This window comes from Gorilla gorilla, chromosome 4 (assembly GCF_029281585.2).
Source record: "Gorilla gorilla gorilla isolate KB3781 chromosome 4, NHGRI_mGorGor1-v2.1_pri, whole genome shotgun sequence".
NCBI classification, from domain to species: Eukaryota; Metazoa; Chordata; class Mammalia; order Primates; family Hominidae; genus Gorilla; species Gorilla gorilla.
In genome coordinates this window covers 37,009,522-37,026,210 of record NC_073228.2, presented here as the reverse complement: position 1 = coordinate 37,026,210, position 16,689 = coordinate 37,009,522, and the positions used below count along the sequence as shown (strand labels likewise).

At 34.0% G+C, this 16,689-nt stretch overlaps 1 protein-coding gene across 8 annotated transcripts in view; it reads left to right on the top strand.

Moving 5' to 3' along the window:
* The window catches only part of STXBP4 (syntaxin binding protein 4), a 280,286-nt gene that overhangs the window by 58,899 nt on the left and 204,698 nt on the right, over window positions 1–16,689 (top strand). For all 8 annotated transcript variants that reach the window (XM_055388705.2, XM_063706252.1, XM_063706254.1 and 5 more), the window contains 2 exons: window positions 6,212–6,308; window positions 9,208–9,299. In XM_055388705.2, coding sequence (XP_055244680.2) covers window positions 6,212–6,308; window positions 9,208–9,299 — 189 coding nt within the window. The remainder of the gene's footprint in view (window positions 1–6,211; window positions 6,309–9,207; window positions 9,300–16,689) is intronic.

Genomic DNA, 16,689 nt, shown 5'->3' with positions numbered 1-16,689 from the left:
AAAATTAGCCGGACGTGGTGGCGGGTGCCTGTAGTCCCAGCTACTCAGGAGGCTGAGGCAGGAGAATGGCATGAACCCAGGAGGCGGAGCTTGCAGTGAGCTGAGATCTCACCACTGTACTCCAGCCTGGGTGACAGAGCGAGACTCCGTCTCAAAAAAAAAAAATTTAATTTAATTTAATTTTTAAAAAAGTAAGTTATAGATATTACTGTTGTCCTTATGAAATAAAACAAAATTATAGGAGAATACTATGAATAATTATATGCCATCAATTAGGTAACCTAGATTAAATGGAGAAATTCCTAGAAAGATGCAAACTACCAAGACTAACTCAAGAAGACATAGAAAAACTAAACAGACTATAACAAGTAAAAACATTGAATTAGTAATCAAAAAAACTTTGTACAAACAGTACCGGCCCATCTATTTATTTCAGGAATGCAAAATTGGTTTAATATAAGAAAATCAATATAATACCATGTTAATAAAATAAAGGACAAAACCACATGATAGTCTTTTTTTATTAAAAGCAGATACTTGATTTTTTAATTCTTTTACGTGATGGTCTCAATAGACACAAAAAAAATATCTGAGAAAACCTAACACCCTTGCATGATAAAAAAATACCCAATAAACTAACAATAGAAAGGAATCTCCTAAACCTCAAAAAGGACATTTATGTAAGCCTACTGCTAACATCATGCTTAATGGGAGAAAATTGGATGGTTCCTTCCTAACATCAGGAATAAGACAAGGATGTCTGCTTTGCCACTTCTATTTTATGTTGTGTTGGAGGTTCTAGCCAGGATAATTAGACAAGAAAAAGAAATAAAAGGCATCCAGATTGCAGGAAGAATTAAAACTATCTCTATTCCCAGATGATGTGATCTTGTATATAAGAAATCCTAAGGAATCCACCACAATATTATTAGACCTAAAAATGAGTTCAGCAAGTTTACAGTATACAAGATCATATATAAGAAGCAATTGTATTTCTATACACTAACAATGCACAGTGGACAATCTTTTACAATGGCATCTAAAAGAATAAAATATTTAGGAATAAATTTAAAAAAAGAAGTGCAAGACTTATATACTTAAAACTACAAACCATCATTGAAAGAAATTAAAGAAGACCTAAATAAATGGAAAGACGTGTTGTGCTGATGAATCTATGAGCTTAATTATTAAGATGGCAATACTCCCCACGTCGGTATACAGATTTAATGCAATCTTTATCAAAATATCAGTTGGCTATTTTTCAGAAATGGATAAGGTGACCCTAAAAGAAGGATCCATTTGTATGGAAATGCAAAAGACCCAAAATAGCTGAAACAGTCATGAAAAAGAAAAAAGTTTGTTTTTTCCCCCCAAGATGGTAGATTAGAGTGGTATTAGCATGCCTGTCCTCCTTGGAAAGACAAAATAGTGTATAGATATTCACACTGTGAACCTTTTCCCAAGAAGCAACGTAAGAACTTAACAGGAAAATGGAATAAAACCCCGAAACCCTTTGAAAGAAGCAGCAGGCTGCAGCCTACACTATGAGCCAGCCAAAAAACTAAGTCCCAAGAGTGTAAGATGGGTAGAGATACACACCCCAACTGGGGAACCTGGCAGTGTAGCTCACAGGGGAAGGCATTAACCCTACCCAGCACTGGAACTCATATAGGGGGCAGTGGGAAGAGCATAGCATGCATTTGCAGTCTATGAACCGAAGGAAGCTATTCCTGATTCTACATTACAGAGGACTTTGTGGAAGTTGGCCAACTAACCCAGGCAGTGGTTGCAGGTTGAGAGAAGCTCCCAACTGAAATTCACAATATAATCTCAAATGCAGATGAACTCTCTTGTCGAGAACCAGGGGGCAAGTGGGAAGTATGCTGCGGCCTCAGGCAGAGGAGCTTGGGCACCCTGGCTTTGCAAGTAGACTGGAAAGGGTATGGCCTGAAAGCCTAGGGTTCCCATCTCTATGTGAAAGGCTTATGACCTGGGGCAGTTTTGATTTTAGCTAGCTGAAATTTAGCTAGCTGCTGCTAGCCAGTACCGCAAGTGAGAGACCTGCATTGCCAAGTGCATGGGAGCTAGATGAGGCTTACTGCCACCTGCTACTCCCTACTCCCTGTGTGAACTCTTCTGTGCAGCAGAGGCACCTATGCTCCTACCTAGAACATTACTGCCCGTGGCCAGAGAACCACTCTCCAAACCCCACAGGGGCCACTGCTTGTCCTTCAGGTGGAGTCAGAGCACGGACTTGCCTGACCTAGCTCCCACGTGACTTTGCCCCTCTACCCACTCTGGTAGTTTAACACAAGGGACAGAAACTTGTGGGAACCCTATGGCCCTTCCTATCGCCCAAGATACTAGAGTATGTCCCTTGAGTATCATAAGGCAAGCACAAAGGAAGTGAAATAATGGACTTTGGAGACTCAGAAGGGGGATGGTGTGTGGGGCAAGGGATAAAAAACTACATATTGAGTACAGTGAACACTACTTGGGTAAACAGGTAGACTAAAATCTCAGACTTCACCATTAATACAATTCATCTATGTAATCAAAAACTACTTGTATCCCAAAAGCTATTGAAATAAAAAATTAATAAAAAAAGAAAAAAGTTGAACTCACACTTTCTGATCTGAAATATGTAGTAAGCCTTACTGTAGGGTGAAAAAAGCAAGTTTTAGAAAACTATCTGTAGCATTTTTATGAAGCTAAAAAACCAGTAAAACAAAATAACATGTTAGGAATACATATGTATGTGATAAAACCATTTTAAAATAAACAGATCAAGAATGATAAAGAAGAAATCAATAGTTCAGAATTCATCAGTATGGTTACCTCTGGTGAAATACCATATCCATATTGTGATATGAATCCAACAGTATTCACAGTTTTATGCTGCTTAAGTGGATTCATAGGTGTTTTATTGTCCTACTTTAAAACTCATGTTTTTTTACATATATGCTTTTAGTATATACCAAATATTATATAATAAAAAATTCATGGGAATAGTAAATCAAATATATGATAAGTCTTACCTCTGGGAATAAGTTCAAAAGGGGTTTTTATATGTTTTGGTTACATTCAAAAACTGAAGTAAATATAGTTGACTGCTAAGCTTTAATGAAGCAAGATAGTAGATATCTATTACTTTATTATAGTATGTCCTATAACTTCTGTATTAATATTTTATAATTTTTTTAAAATCCAGATAATTCTTACAGCTGCTGAAGTCATTGGCATAAAGCAAAGAGCACTAGCACTTTGTAGCATTGTGTTCCATAGTGAAAAATTGTGTATAATCTAAATGATTATCAGAAGGAGAATGCTTTAAAAAAAGTTCACTTCAGACAGTGTACAAACATAACAGTTTTAAAAAGCATGCAATATTTGTAAAATGTACAGAATAGAAAGGAGTAATATATTGATAATTATTAACACTATATATAGTGTGACAATTTTTGCAAAAAATCCACAATTTATATAAATTTATAGGTACTATATTCATAGAAAAAAACCTGAAAAATTAGACACCAATTGTTAATATAGCAATTGTCTTTGGAGCAGTGGTTCTCAAGGGCAGGGCTGCAGTTTTTCTTCTTGGGACATTTGGCAATGTCTGGAGACATTTTTGGTTGTCACAGCTGGAAGATAGAGACCAAATTCAAAATCAGTAAAGATACTTCTTAAAACCTCATGTATCAAAATTTAAAACATATTTTAAATAATTTATGAGTCAAAAACATTGCTAATAAACATGTAAATGATGTTTAATTGCACTTGTAATTAGGGGAATTCAAATTAACAAACAGCATACTATTTCAAATACAACATTGACAAAATAAGAGTGGAAACAGCAGATGCTGTTAAATCTCAAAAAGAAAAAAAAAGAATGTAGAAAAATAGAAATGCTTATTCACTACTGGTGTGCATAAATTAATGAAGCCAGTTTGGAGAACAATTCAACAATATCTAATAAAATTGACCATACATCCCCTATGGCTTAGCACTTCCTTTTCTAGGGATATAATGTAGAGAAATTTTCACACATTTTTACAAAGAGACATGTATAATGTTCTGTAATTAAAAAAAAAAGCAGATTTGAGTAGTTATAAAAGCCTGTTAATCAGGGAATGGATAATAAATTACAATAAATTCATACAACGGATTACTATTCACAGTTAAAATAAGTGAACTAGTTTTGCAGACAATATTGAGCAATTATGAAATCATAAAATTGAGGTAAAAATAAAAATAATTTGTAGAGTTACTCTTTAAGATTATGCTCTTGAGGTAAAACCTTAAATGCACAAAATAAGAGTACATATTATTAGGGGATACTTGCTTATGTAGTAAATGTCATTAAATTAAGACTAGGAAGAATACTTAGGATAGTAGTTCCTGCTGAGGAATAATTTATAAAAACTTTTAACTGAATATATAGTTTTATTTATTGAAAATATATACATAAATTTTAAGTACATATCAATGAGTAATTGATGATAGTGAGTATATGGGTGTTCTTTGTATTATTCTTTTTTGTGTTTATATTTGAAACATTTTTATAACTGAAGAGAAAAAAATACAGAAGCTAAAAATCATTATGCCATGTTATACAATGCAAATACTTGACTACTATACAAGATAAGCAGATGATGCTAGACTAAGCTTAAGAATCATTTTTGAAAGAATCTTTCCTGATATTCTTTCTCCATTCTTCTTTCATTGTTCCCAAATTGCTCGCTTACAGATTAACCAGTTGCTTTGTGTATTAATATACCCTATACATACTTCTATTAAATTATGTGTTTTACTTATTTCTTTACAGTTGTTCTCACCCTTGAGACCGTAAACTCTTTGGGGTGAGAGACTATATTTCATTTATCTATCACCTATGCATAGTTTAGTGGCTGACAAATAGTAGGCACCAAATAAATTATTTGATGAATGAATTACTAAATGATTGAACAAGATTCTAAAGGAGGAAGAAATATGTAAGAGATAATTACCAATACTAAACTTTGCCTACATTTTAGTTTTGATGTGATCAACACTATATATGCTCTTGCCATATCCAATAATAGGACATCCAATCAGTCCCTTTGCGTTAGTTAAGATTAGGTTTTGCTATATATAACTGGCGAACTCAAAATAACAGTAGTTTCCTTTAGAAATTTCTTTCACACCAAAAAGACGCCTGAAAGAAGGTAATCCAGGGCTGCCGTGGAGGTTTCAGAGTGTCAGGGACCATGTTCCAATTATCTTTGTGTTCCACCATCTTTACTGCGGTACCACATGAACCAGAAGAACTGCTCAAATTCCATCAGTTCCTCTTTCTTTCTTTCCTTCCTTCCTTTCATCTTTTTTCTTTCTCTTTCTTTCTCCCTTACTAATCCGCATGGACAAGAAGTGCTTACCCCGACTTTTGAAAGGAGACTTCCTAATAGTACTCTATGGCACTTCCCCTTGTATCTCTTTGGCTAGTACCTAGTTAGTTACATGGCTGCATGGAGATGTACAAGGGGCTGAGAAATGTCTTCTAGTTGCATGGCAGTGTTTTCAGCCGAAAATTGTGGTTGGTTCGGTTACTAAGGAGCAAGGAGAGAATGGACATTGGAGTACAATTAACAGTCTCTGAATTTTTAATCACTAATGGATACCAAAAGGAGAAAGAACTTTTCCCTTAAGGGGAAGAGCCTGATGAAAGAGAGAAGTAAGTGGCAGAGAAAGCTTTTTAGTTTACTATTTGTGTAAGCCTGCCCCTAACAAGCCAAAAATTAGAAGATTTCATGTTGAACCTAATTCCTATCAACTTCAGTTCTGCTCTCAAAGACAAGATGTTAACCAAATATAATTCATGTTTTAGAGTGTCACTTGTAAATCTGATGTAGTAGGATTCTTTTACCATTTTACTTGTGCCAAATCATATAAACTAAGAAATAGTTTGATTTTTGGTTCTAGGACAATGTCATAAATTTGGTATTAGCTAAAGTGCTAGCTAGTCTTGGGGAAAAAATGAGGTAGTAGTAAAATCAGGAAGCTAATCTTCAATAGGCACTTAATCCATAAATAGCTGACTTCCCTTGGGTGTTTAATCCTGGTCGACTGTTTCTGGCATTGATTATTTTCCCTGGGTTGTAAAGTTTGTAATGAAAAGTTTTATTCTTTGGAGATTTGAAAAATTGCTTTTCATGAGTCCTTTATCTTCCAGGCTCTAAATTATCTTGGTATTCAGCCCACAAAGGAACAACACCAAGCCCTGAGACAGCAAGTACAAGCAGACTCAAAAGGGACAGTGTCTTTTGGAGGTAATATTAGGTTTATTGTGTTGTATTATCACTGAATCATCATTCAAGAGTTATGGTGACACATTTTCATTAAGAGTGTTTGTTCTTTAGAAGGAGAGAATGAAAAGTAAAACTACATCCATTTCAAGTTCCTTAATCAGTACCCGAAGAACTCAGCTAGAATTACTGACCTGGCAGGGTCAGCAGAAAGAAGAATTTCATTAGGACCTTTCAGCTCTAAAATATCATCATTCTGTCATATTCTTTTCATTTTTTATTTATTGCATAAACATTGCTTTAGTAATAACAAAAGAAACAGTACAAAATATGGAAGTTCTAATTTCACTACTGTGAGATTAATTCGAATCCTTTTTCAGCTAATATAATATAGTAAATATTTTTATGATGCTACCTAATTAGAGTCATCCCTTGGTATGGGAGGGGAATTGTTTCCAGGACCCCTGCATATACCCAAATCCAGCCATACTCAATCTCATAGACAGCCTTGCAGAACCCACATATAGTAAAAGTTTACCCTCCAGATATGTGGCTTTTCCAACCTGCAAATACTGTATTTTTTATGCATTTGGTTGAAAAAACTTGATGTATAAGTGAACCCGTGTAGTTCAAGCCTATGTTGTTCAGGGGTCAACTCTATTCTTATTAAAGATACCATAATGTACCACTTAGTTGTTGTACTATAATATTAAGCCTTTCTACTATTGTGAATTTTGATGGTTTCTCAGTAGCTGATATTACAAATCTGTATTTATCAACATTATGAATGTAGCTGTTTTTCTTTCTTAAGCCAAATCCTCACAAATGATTTGGACTTTTGATACATATTGGTAAATTGTTTTTCAGAGATATTTTGCACATATATTCGTTCTACCACCAGTAATGTTTGAATATAACACTTTTTGTCTTCTTGTCACTATTAAGTAATTTTTTCTTGTATAATAGATGTAACATTGTATTATTTATAAAGCATCTGTATTGCTGAAAAAAAATTGACCTTTTGGTTTTTAAGTGATGAAAAAAAGATATTTTTCATCCCATCTCCACTTGAAAATCATCCCAAAATAATAATGAAAACAAGAAACAGAAAAACACATACAAGTAAAATCACAATATCTAAGGACAGAAAAATGGGTGAGGAAAGTAAACAAATTTGTGAGCAGAGGCAGGTAAAGCCCAAGTGTGTGAAGATAGAGGAAAATCACAATGAGGAACAAGTTGATTTGACCCTAAAATGATTTAAGAATTGAAGACATCAAGTACTTCTGGAGACTGAGTTTTTAGGCAGGATATTAAAACAGGATTGTTGGAAATCTTTATAAGGAGAATTATGCATGCTCTTCTCTGCTCTTTCTCAAGTAGTCCGGCATCTACCACTGTACACCTCCAGGAGAAAAGAAGTATATTCCTTTGAGAAATTAAACCAGAGATCGTGGATCTATAGTTGCCAGCAGCAAGGGAGTTTGTGGAGTATATAGTGAGTCATCACTTGTAATATGCACCCAGATTGCTCAGGGAACTTTGCTGCCATGTTTATTACCATAGGCAGAAGACTATGGTATTCTCTGAAGAAGCTGAACAAAAATGTCAGCTGGCCACCAGATTGCCCTGTAGTGAAAGCTGCCAGTTGACAAAGCAAGTTACACACACAAAATTTCCAACCAACTTTTTTAGTGCCCAATTCTTAAATATGAACTCATAGTCAAGAGTCACCAGAGATTTGGAGAAATCCTCCAACATAAAATATAGAACCCAAAACTATCAGACAAACAGAAAAAAGGAACTCAGAAAAAAAGAAATAAAGAAGCACAGAAGAGAATTTCAGGTAGGAGGTCAGGTGCAGTGACTCACACCTGTAATCCCAGCACTTTAGGAGGCCAAGGCGGGTGGGTCACCTGAGGTGAGGAGTTCAAGACCAGCCTGGCCAATATGGTGAAACCCCGTCTCTATTAAAAATACAAAAATCAGCTGGGCATGGTGGTGCACGCCTGTAATCCCAGCTACTCAGGAGGCTGAGGCAAGAGAATCGCTTGAACCTGGGCAGTGGAGGTTGCAGTGAGCCAAGATCGTGCCACTGCACTCCAGCCTGGGTGACAGAATGAGACTTCATCTCAATAAATAAATAAATAAATTAATTAATTAATTAATTCAGGTAAACTCTCATAACATCTTTAAAGAGAACAGTGAAGGTAATGCAACCATGAAATAAAGTAGGATATTGTAAAACAGGAACAATCAGAGAATATTTAAAAGACTCCTTGGAAATTAAAAATACAGTAGCCAAAGTGGAAAATATTTGAGGATACATAGATGAGTAAGTTACTCTCCATGTCAGAAGAAGCCTATGAACTGTTCTTTTTCACTCTTTGCCACGTGGCCTTGGAGAGTTGAAGGCATTTAACCTGTCTCAGCCTCAATTTTTTTCATCTGTAAAATGGACAGGATAAGAGGACCTACCTCAGAAGACTGTTGGGAGGATGAAATTGCTAAGCACCGTGCCTGCCATACAGCAGCGGTTACATAAACATTAGCTGCTGCTATTAATAATTGCTATCAAACCTCAGGTTCTTCCAGCTAGAAAAGCCATAAATCATAATATTGTCAAATGTTTCAGAAAAAGTTCTACTCGTAATACAAGGGTTGAAAAACTATAGGTCCACGATATATATTTGCTTTATTATTATCTTAGCTGAATTATTAATTTTAGCAAAGTTAACTGAAGTAAGTTCAGACCAATTTGTCTCTTCTTATTTGAACTTACATTTACCTATCACTTCAGTCAATACTATTTTAAGATAATTTATGTGGGTTAAATTTGAAACATTAGCAACTTCATATAGAATAAAGTAAGATTTAGAAGGGGTTAAATGCTATGTTCTTACTTAAATGTGTTCCATTTTAGATTTTGTCCAGGTTGCCAGAAACTTGTTTTGCTTGCAGTTGGATGAAGTAAATGTTCGTGCACATGAAATTTCCAATATATTAGATTCACAGGTAGAGTATGCCCTATAGAATTGCTTTGACATGTATAAGTCACAAGTCTTGAATGTTATATGTCATACGTGTAGGCTTTTTTCACTTAAAAATAGAAATAATACATGTTTCTTGCGTAAATATAGAAATACAAATCAATTTAAAATCAAAAGTAAAAGTTCATCCTGATATTCATTCTCCTCTCTCACTAGCCTCTTGTGCTACTATCACACCTAAGTTTACCAGTATTGACAATTTGATATGTGGAGGATACGTGCTATAGCTAGCTAGCTAGACAAACTGACAGATACCATGTGTGCATGTGTCCATTCTAATCTGTTTTATCTCTCTATAATATGCACACAGAAAAGCACCTATATAATGTATATATACTATGAAATTTTATAGCCTAAACCATCCTTATTTAATTAGCATCCAGATCAAGAAACATAATATTAAATAAATACATTACCAGATGCTCTCCTGCCCCCAGGTTCCTTTTTGATTGCTAGTAACACCCCTGTACCCCCACAAAAAATTGGGTAACTACTCTTTCACCTTCTAACAATGTAGATTGGTTTTGCCTCTTTTTGTGCTTTATGTAAAATGGGATTGTGAAGTCTGTTAGCTTCAATCATGTGTTCTATAGAAGTTTGACATTTATATTGTTGAATATTTTAGTCCTTTTCATTGTGGATTTTTGGTAGTTTTATCCTCTTAAGGACCTCCTTCTTAATTTATGTTCTATATAATTTGTATATTTAATTAAAAAATTCATTCATTATGCATGGCAAACCACCTGTTTTTGTTCCACCATCATTTATTTAAAAACCCATCTTCATTTTTGCCATTGATTTGAAATGCAAACTTTATCATATACTAAATTTCTATCTAGATACACAGATCTGTTTTTCTATCTACCATTTGAATGTTTCTTACCTTAAAATCCACTTAGTCTCATGATACAGTTATAACAACTTTTCATTGGTTGATTTTTTTTTTTGGTTTCCAGTGATTAAAATAATTGGATATATAAATATGTATTTTTTAAAAGAAACCTGTTATTATACAGTTCTTTTAAATGTTACCAGTAGAATATAAATACTACAGTATTTTATACCCGTAACCATCTATTTCAAAGAAAATTCATGCATTATCCTTTTATGCTCAAAACTTTATCTTTTCTTTTTCTCTGTTAGCTCTTATTTCTGTTCCATATAGACCTGGAATCTTATCCTGATAACACACAATTGTATGCTTGCGAAATGATCACCCTATCATTTTGCTGCAAAAAAAACTTTAAATGAATTAAAATGATTTGTTTTATTTTCCTATGTTTATAAGGCTTTACAAATTAAAATTTTCTTCCGTATTGAATTATAATTATACTTATTATTGGTACATAATTAATAAAATTAGAAATCTGACATAACTTTTGATCAATCATTTTTATGAACATATTAAAAATATAAATCTGTATTTTAATGGGATGAAAGAATTCTTTTCATGCCAGCTCTGTCCCTTATGAAATTACCATATTTACCTGGGAATTTCTGGACTCTTTATTCTGGTGGCTTCTTGGCTTCATAAGTCTTGATATCTGATAAGATGTTCTCGTATCTTATTTTTATTTATCTTATTTACTTTTAATTGACAAATAATAATTTTATATATTGTGTACAATATGACTTAGAATGTGTATACATTGTGGAATGGCTCAATTGAGCTAATTAACATATGCTTTACCTCAAATAATTTATCTTTTTTTATAGTGAGAACACTTAAAATCTACTCTCTTAGCAATTTTCAAAATGCAATACATCGTTATTAACTGTAGCCGCCATGTTGTACAATATATCTCTTGAACTTTTTTCTGCTGTCTTATGGAAATGTTATGTCCTTTGACATCACTTCAAACTGCCCCCCAGACCTCCTGCCATTCTTTTAAAATATTGCTTTGGCTAATCTTCAGTCTTATCTTGTCCATATGAGTTCCATGAAAAATTTTGCTCTATTGAATTTATAGATTATCTTGGGAAGAATCAACGTCTTTATAAATTTAAGTTTCTGTGAACATGTTATGGCTTCTCATGTATTTATATCTTCTTTGATGTCAATATATTTTATATATTTTTAATTAATTATATTTTAATAATCTAGTTACCTTACGCTTTTTGTTGCCATTAAAATTAATGGTATCTTTTAAAAATTTGTTTCATTTTAAATTTATTTGGTTTTACATAAAATTAATTTTTATATGTTTACCTTATATCTTACAACCTTGTTATACCCATTTGCTTTTTATTTTCCAGAAAGTCTTCAACATTTTTTGTTCTAATAATACCCTTTCTGAGTTGCTAATAGTCTTATTAACTTATATATTTCTTTATTTTTGTTTCTGTTTTCAGATATACTTTTAAATAAATGATATGGTCAGTCAAGTTCTTTGAATGCTGCTAGAAACCCTAAATTCAAGCAGGAGAATAGATATGTTACATATTTTTAATAACTTTTTCTTTTAGTTCAAGTTTAAAAACAAAAATTGCACTTTTATTTCATGGTTATATTTAGAGCTCTACTGTTTTCAAGTGATATGCTTTACTGACAGGAAGTTTGAATACTGTTTATTATTAATTACATGATTTCAAATTCCAGAAACACAGAGTATATAAATATATAATTAATTTATTGAACAAATAAGTCTGACCGCTCATTTAAAAAATGATGCATGTCACCTTTTTTAATGTTTCAAATCACTTTGTTCTCTTTTGTAAGCAGTCTCTTTTACTGCTAAGCATGTCGCCCATTGCAATCACCCACAGATCTGGTTGTTCTGTAACCCTCAGGAGAGTACCCAGTTCTCCCAGAATGAAGCACTGATTTATCAGAACTAATTTTGTCGCATTTATTCAAAGAGAACTAAAGCTGTATTCAAGGTGCACAGTTTTCATTCTGCTGATTCAGGTGTTATGTATTCATCTACCTAATGTTGATGGCAGGGAGCATTGTTTTTTACTGCCAAACAGTTCTCAGAGCTGCCATGCTCATTTTTGATGAGGAAGGCAAAGATGGTTGGGTAGTTTACAACAAGCCAATGAAATAGGCAATTCAGAGTATTTTGTATGAGCAAGCAAATCTTTTTTAGCAGCTGCAAACGGATGGTCATGCTCCAGGTTAGCAATTTATTTCCTCCTTACCAATATAATTTTAGGGCAGATAAGAATGTGTTTATAGTTTGGAAGTTGTTGGGATTAAAAAAAAAAAGAATATGTTCAACCTGTGATACTTTGACAGCAAAAGCAAAGCGCTAATGGCAATTGTGCAAGAGTCACTAATTCCAGACATGTCAATAATTCTGACATGTCAGTGATTTCCAACTTGTGGCTTCAGATCAAAATGTCGTGCAATAGAATTATATTAATTTTTTATTATATTTTTTCACTTGAGTCCAGAATAAGAAAACATATTTTACACCATACTCACATATATAACTGAAACAAAAGCCTGTCAAAGCATTAGTTACGTTTTCTATGTACATTGCATTCTTATTTAATATTCACTTGTATTTCATTAAAACTTTGGTTTCACAATTCGCTAATGGGTGATGTAACAGTTTGAAGAAACATTATAAAAATCACAATTTTAGTCATGTGGCTCACCAAAAGCAAATAAAAAATAACTGATTGTTTTGCAGTGTAATTCCCTACTTTTTTGAGTTCAAAAGCAGTTTAGTCCCCCATCTAAAGTATGCCAATCAGTCTGTAGTTACAGATGCTGACTGTCTATGAGGGTGGGAAATTCCACTATGGTTACCCCCTCAACCATCTCAGTTTCACAAACAACAGGCCTGGGTCATTCTGTTAGGCATGTATGTCTTTTACTCATGTTTTCTTTTTTTGGCTGATAATGATGGCTTGTCTTTCTTAATTTATTTTTTTAAATATTATTACTGAAATCTAATATATACAGAATAAAGTACAAAAATGTAAAGTGTACAATTTGATGAATTTTTATTGTGTGTCTCACATGGAATCACCACTCAAAAGACTCCCTCAGGCCACCTTCCAAGTCAGCCGCCACTCTCACCTTTACATTGGAACCAGTATTTTGACTTGTAACAACATAGATTATTTTTGCCTTTTATTGAATTTCATAATAAATAGAATTATAGAATATGTACTCTTTTGTAACTTGCTGCTTTTGCTCATTATTTTGTCTGACTCATAAGATCTCTTGAGATGCTATCTTTTAAGTAGGAATTGCTGAGTCAGTATAAAGTCAGTCCTACTTTTGTTTGTTTGACAACTTTTGGGTTTGGAAGAATATGACATTTAGAACCAAAAATATAGTTATCTTACTGTGAGTCTAATCATCATTGCTACATTAGAAAATTCACACAGTGCTACACCTGCTGCTGGCACAAGGTTATATGCAGAAAGGGCAAGGCTGGAGCCCACATTTAGCAGTACTCTAAACCTAGGAATAGCAGAATATAGTCCATCATAGTATGATTTTACCAGACTAATCAAGTACTGTATCATTAATGGATTATCTTAAAATTATAGAGAGAACACTAAATTCCCTAAAATAGATTTTTCACAGTTTGGGCTCTTGTTAAGTCAATTTAGTGGGCTGCGACTACCATTTTAAACAAGTGAAATAGAACAAAATGGAAAATATCAAAGGGAACTGTATATGATAAAACTGAGTAATGGTTCACTTATACTGGATCATAGTATGTATCATATTTCTCACCACGTATAGCAGTAAATACTTTATAGCCACTTCCCTAATGAAAACACGGAAAATATATTGAACAACTGCAGTGTGCATGTTTTGTTATGTGCACATGTTATTAAGATAGGTAAAACTTGGCCTACATATTTTAAGGAAAAGTCATGTGCCCAAATAATTATAGTAAGAAAAGCTACATAGTGTGGCAAGGCCATAAGAGTAATAAAGCTTAGAACATTCAGAAAAGATTCATAATAGTTGGCATTTGAGTAAATTTTGAGGGATAAATAGGATTTTATGTGCTCAAGAGGTGAGTAGGGAGTGATAAAAGTATTAGCATAAACAAAAAAATTAGGACGTAATGCACACAGAGAGTAGTCTACTTAAAAAAAAAAGATAATTGGGTTCATTCAGATGACAGAGTTATGCCTCAAAGGGTAAATGTTAAGTTTAGAAGTCTGTAGTTTACTCAGTAGTCAGTGAGGAGCCGTTAAGGAAAACAGTTAAATGACAAAAGTGATATTTTAGAAAGAGGAATCATATGTGTTGGTTATCTAGGAAGGGAGTGAAAGTGGTGCTAGGTAGTCTAGATAGAGGACTATAGAAATAATCCAAATAAAGATAGTAAAGAACTAAAGTATAGTGAAGGTGGGGAAAATAGAAAGGAAAGAAGTTATAGATCTAGGTTACTTACCAAAAACAACAACTACAACAAGTATGTCATCAGTAGGACTTGCTGACCCTTTGGACATGAGAACCAAGGAAGAAGAATGAATAAAAAAAAAAAAAACTCCAAAGTTTTGTCTAGGATAACTAAGAATATGATGGTACAGGTAGCATTTATAGAAATAGGGAAATAAGGAGAAAGCCTTTTTCAAAGTAGAGACCATGACAGATTGTGTTTTAGAGAGATTTAAGAAGCTGGCAAGTACAAATAACCAAAGGCCACTGGAAATTAGGAACTAGACACTGGGAAGGAATTTGGGAATATTTTGGAGGGTGATAGTTGAGGCATAATAGTGAGTGTGCTCACTCAAACTTGTAGGGAAAAAAGAGAAAAGGGACAAACTTTGGGGAACCTCCCAAACCCCCTTTCTCCATTTAAGGAGTAGACATGAAAGTAACTCATTGGGAATAGCCTAAATGTGCAGAAGGGTAGGTGAGATATTAGGATATCACAATCTAAAGAAGATAAAATTTCAAGGAAAAAAAGCCTTCAACAATGTTATATATAACAAAGAAGAAAGTTGGTGGGGGCCATTTTCTTTGTCAAGTAGCAGTTTTATTGGTGAAATTGAAAGTAATCATTTTAGAAATACGAGAGTGAGAGGAAAGATGTATAAGCCAGATAATAAGAAGTGAAAGGAATGAGCAGGGAAATGGAAGGAGAAAAGAAGATACCCAGAAATTTTTAGGTGAATAGGATGGTAAAGTCACACACAATTTTATAAGGAAAGAAGGTGATTGAATAGGTCTCTAATGGAAGGCCTTATCAATAAAATTAGACTGACACTGAAGTTAACTGTTTTGTAACTGTTTCTGTTTAAAATGAATTGAGATTAGGGAATATGGCCAATGGAATAGTAGTTATCCAGAATTGATACAAGTCAAGTAATTTAAAATATGTTGGAGCAGCAACAGTGAAGGGAGAGGTGAAGTCAGACCTAATCAGCACAGTCCAATGACCTATAGTATGTATTTCTTGACATCTCCAGAAGGAGACTCTAGAAAGCAGAGTAGAAATGATTTACAATGTTATTTACCAGCTGTTGCAAAGTTCGGGGGATCCAAGGATCACAAATGATATTGCGAGAACCAGACAGGAAACAGATGTGGAAGGTTAAGGAATATAAATTTCAGTAGTTACTGATAGATTTTGAAAACACGCATCTGTCTCGAATTGTTGTGGTTAAATAACAACAATTCATTTGCCGCTTCCTTAGCTGAAGTATATTTGAATGGAACTATACAAAAAAGTTATTGAGCACAAAGGGGCTTTTCAAAGAATTCACAAGGAACATCCACAGCCAATTCTCTGGCTGCAAGTTTTTGCTGCACAGTCCAAAATAGCAGTGGGATTATAAAACATTTTTTTAAGTCATGGTTCTATGACTATTTTGCCTCTCAAAATAGTACCATAGATTCTTTTACGCATGCTTTACCTACATGGTGTTAAGTTCAAAAGTTTATTATCACATCCCTAAAATCCCAATCCTAGTTTCTCTTAATAAATTATTTTAGCTCTGGTATCTAAAATTTTATTTAAACTTTTTTTTTTTTTTTTTTTTTTTTTTTTTGTTTTTGAGACATGGTCTCACCCTGCCATCAGGCTGGAGTGCAGTGGTGCAATCTCGGCTCACTGCAGCCTTGACCTCCCCACCCACCTCAGTTTCCTGAATAGCTGGAACTACAGGAGTACCCCGCCATGTCTGGCTAATTTTGTTTATTTTTTGTAGAGACATGGTCTCATTATGTTGCCCAGGCTGATCTCAACCTCCTGGACTCAAGCAATCCTCCAGCCTCAGCCTCCCAATGTGCTGGCATTACAGACCTGGGTCACTGCACCCGGCCTTATTTAAACTTTTGAATCCTGCTTATTTCACTTCTTAGGATGAGAAGATAGAGTAGGCCATATGAATGTTGAGTAGCAACATTGAGTTTCCCAGATTGTGTTTTG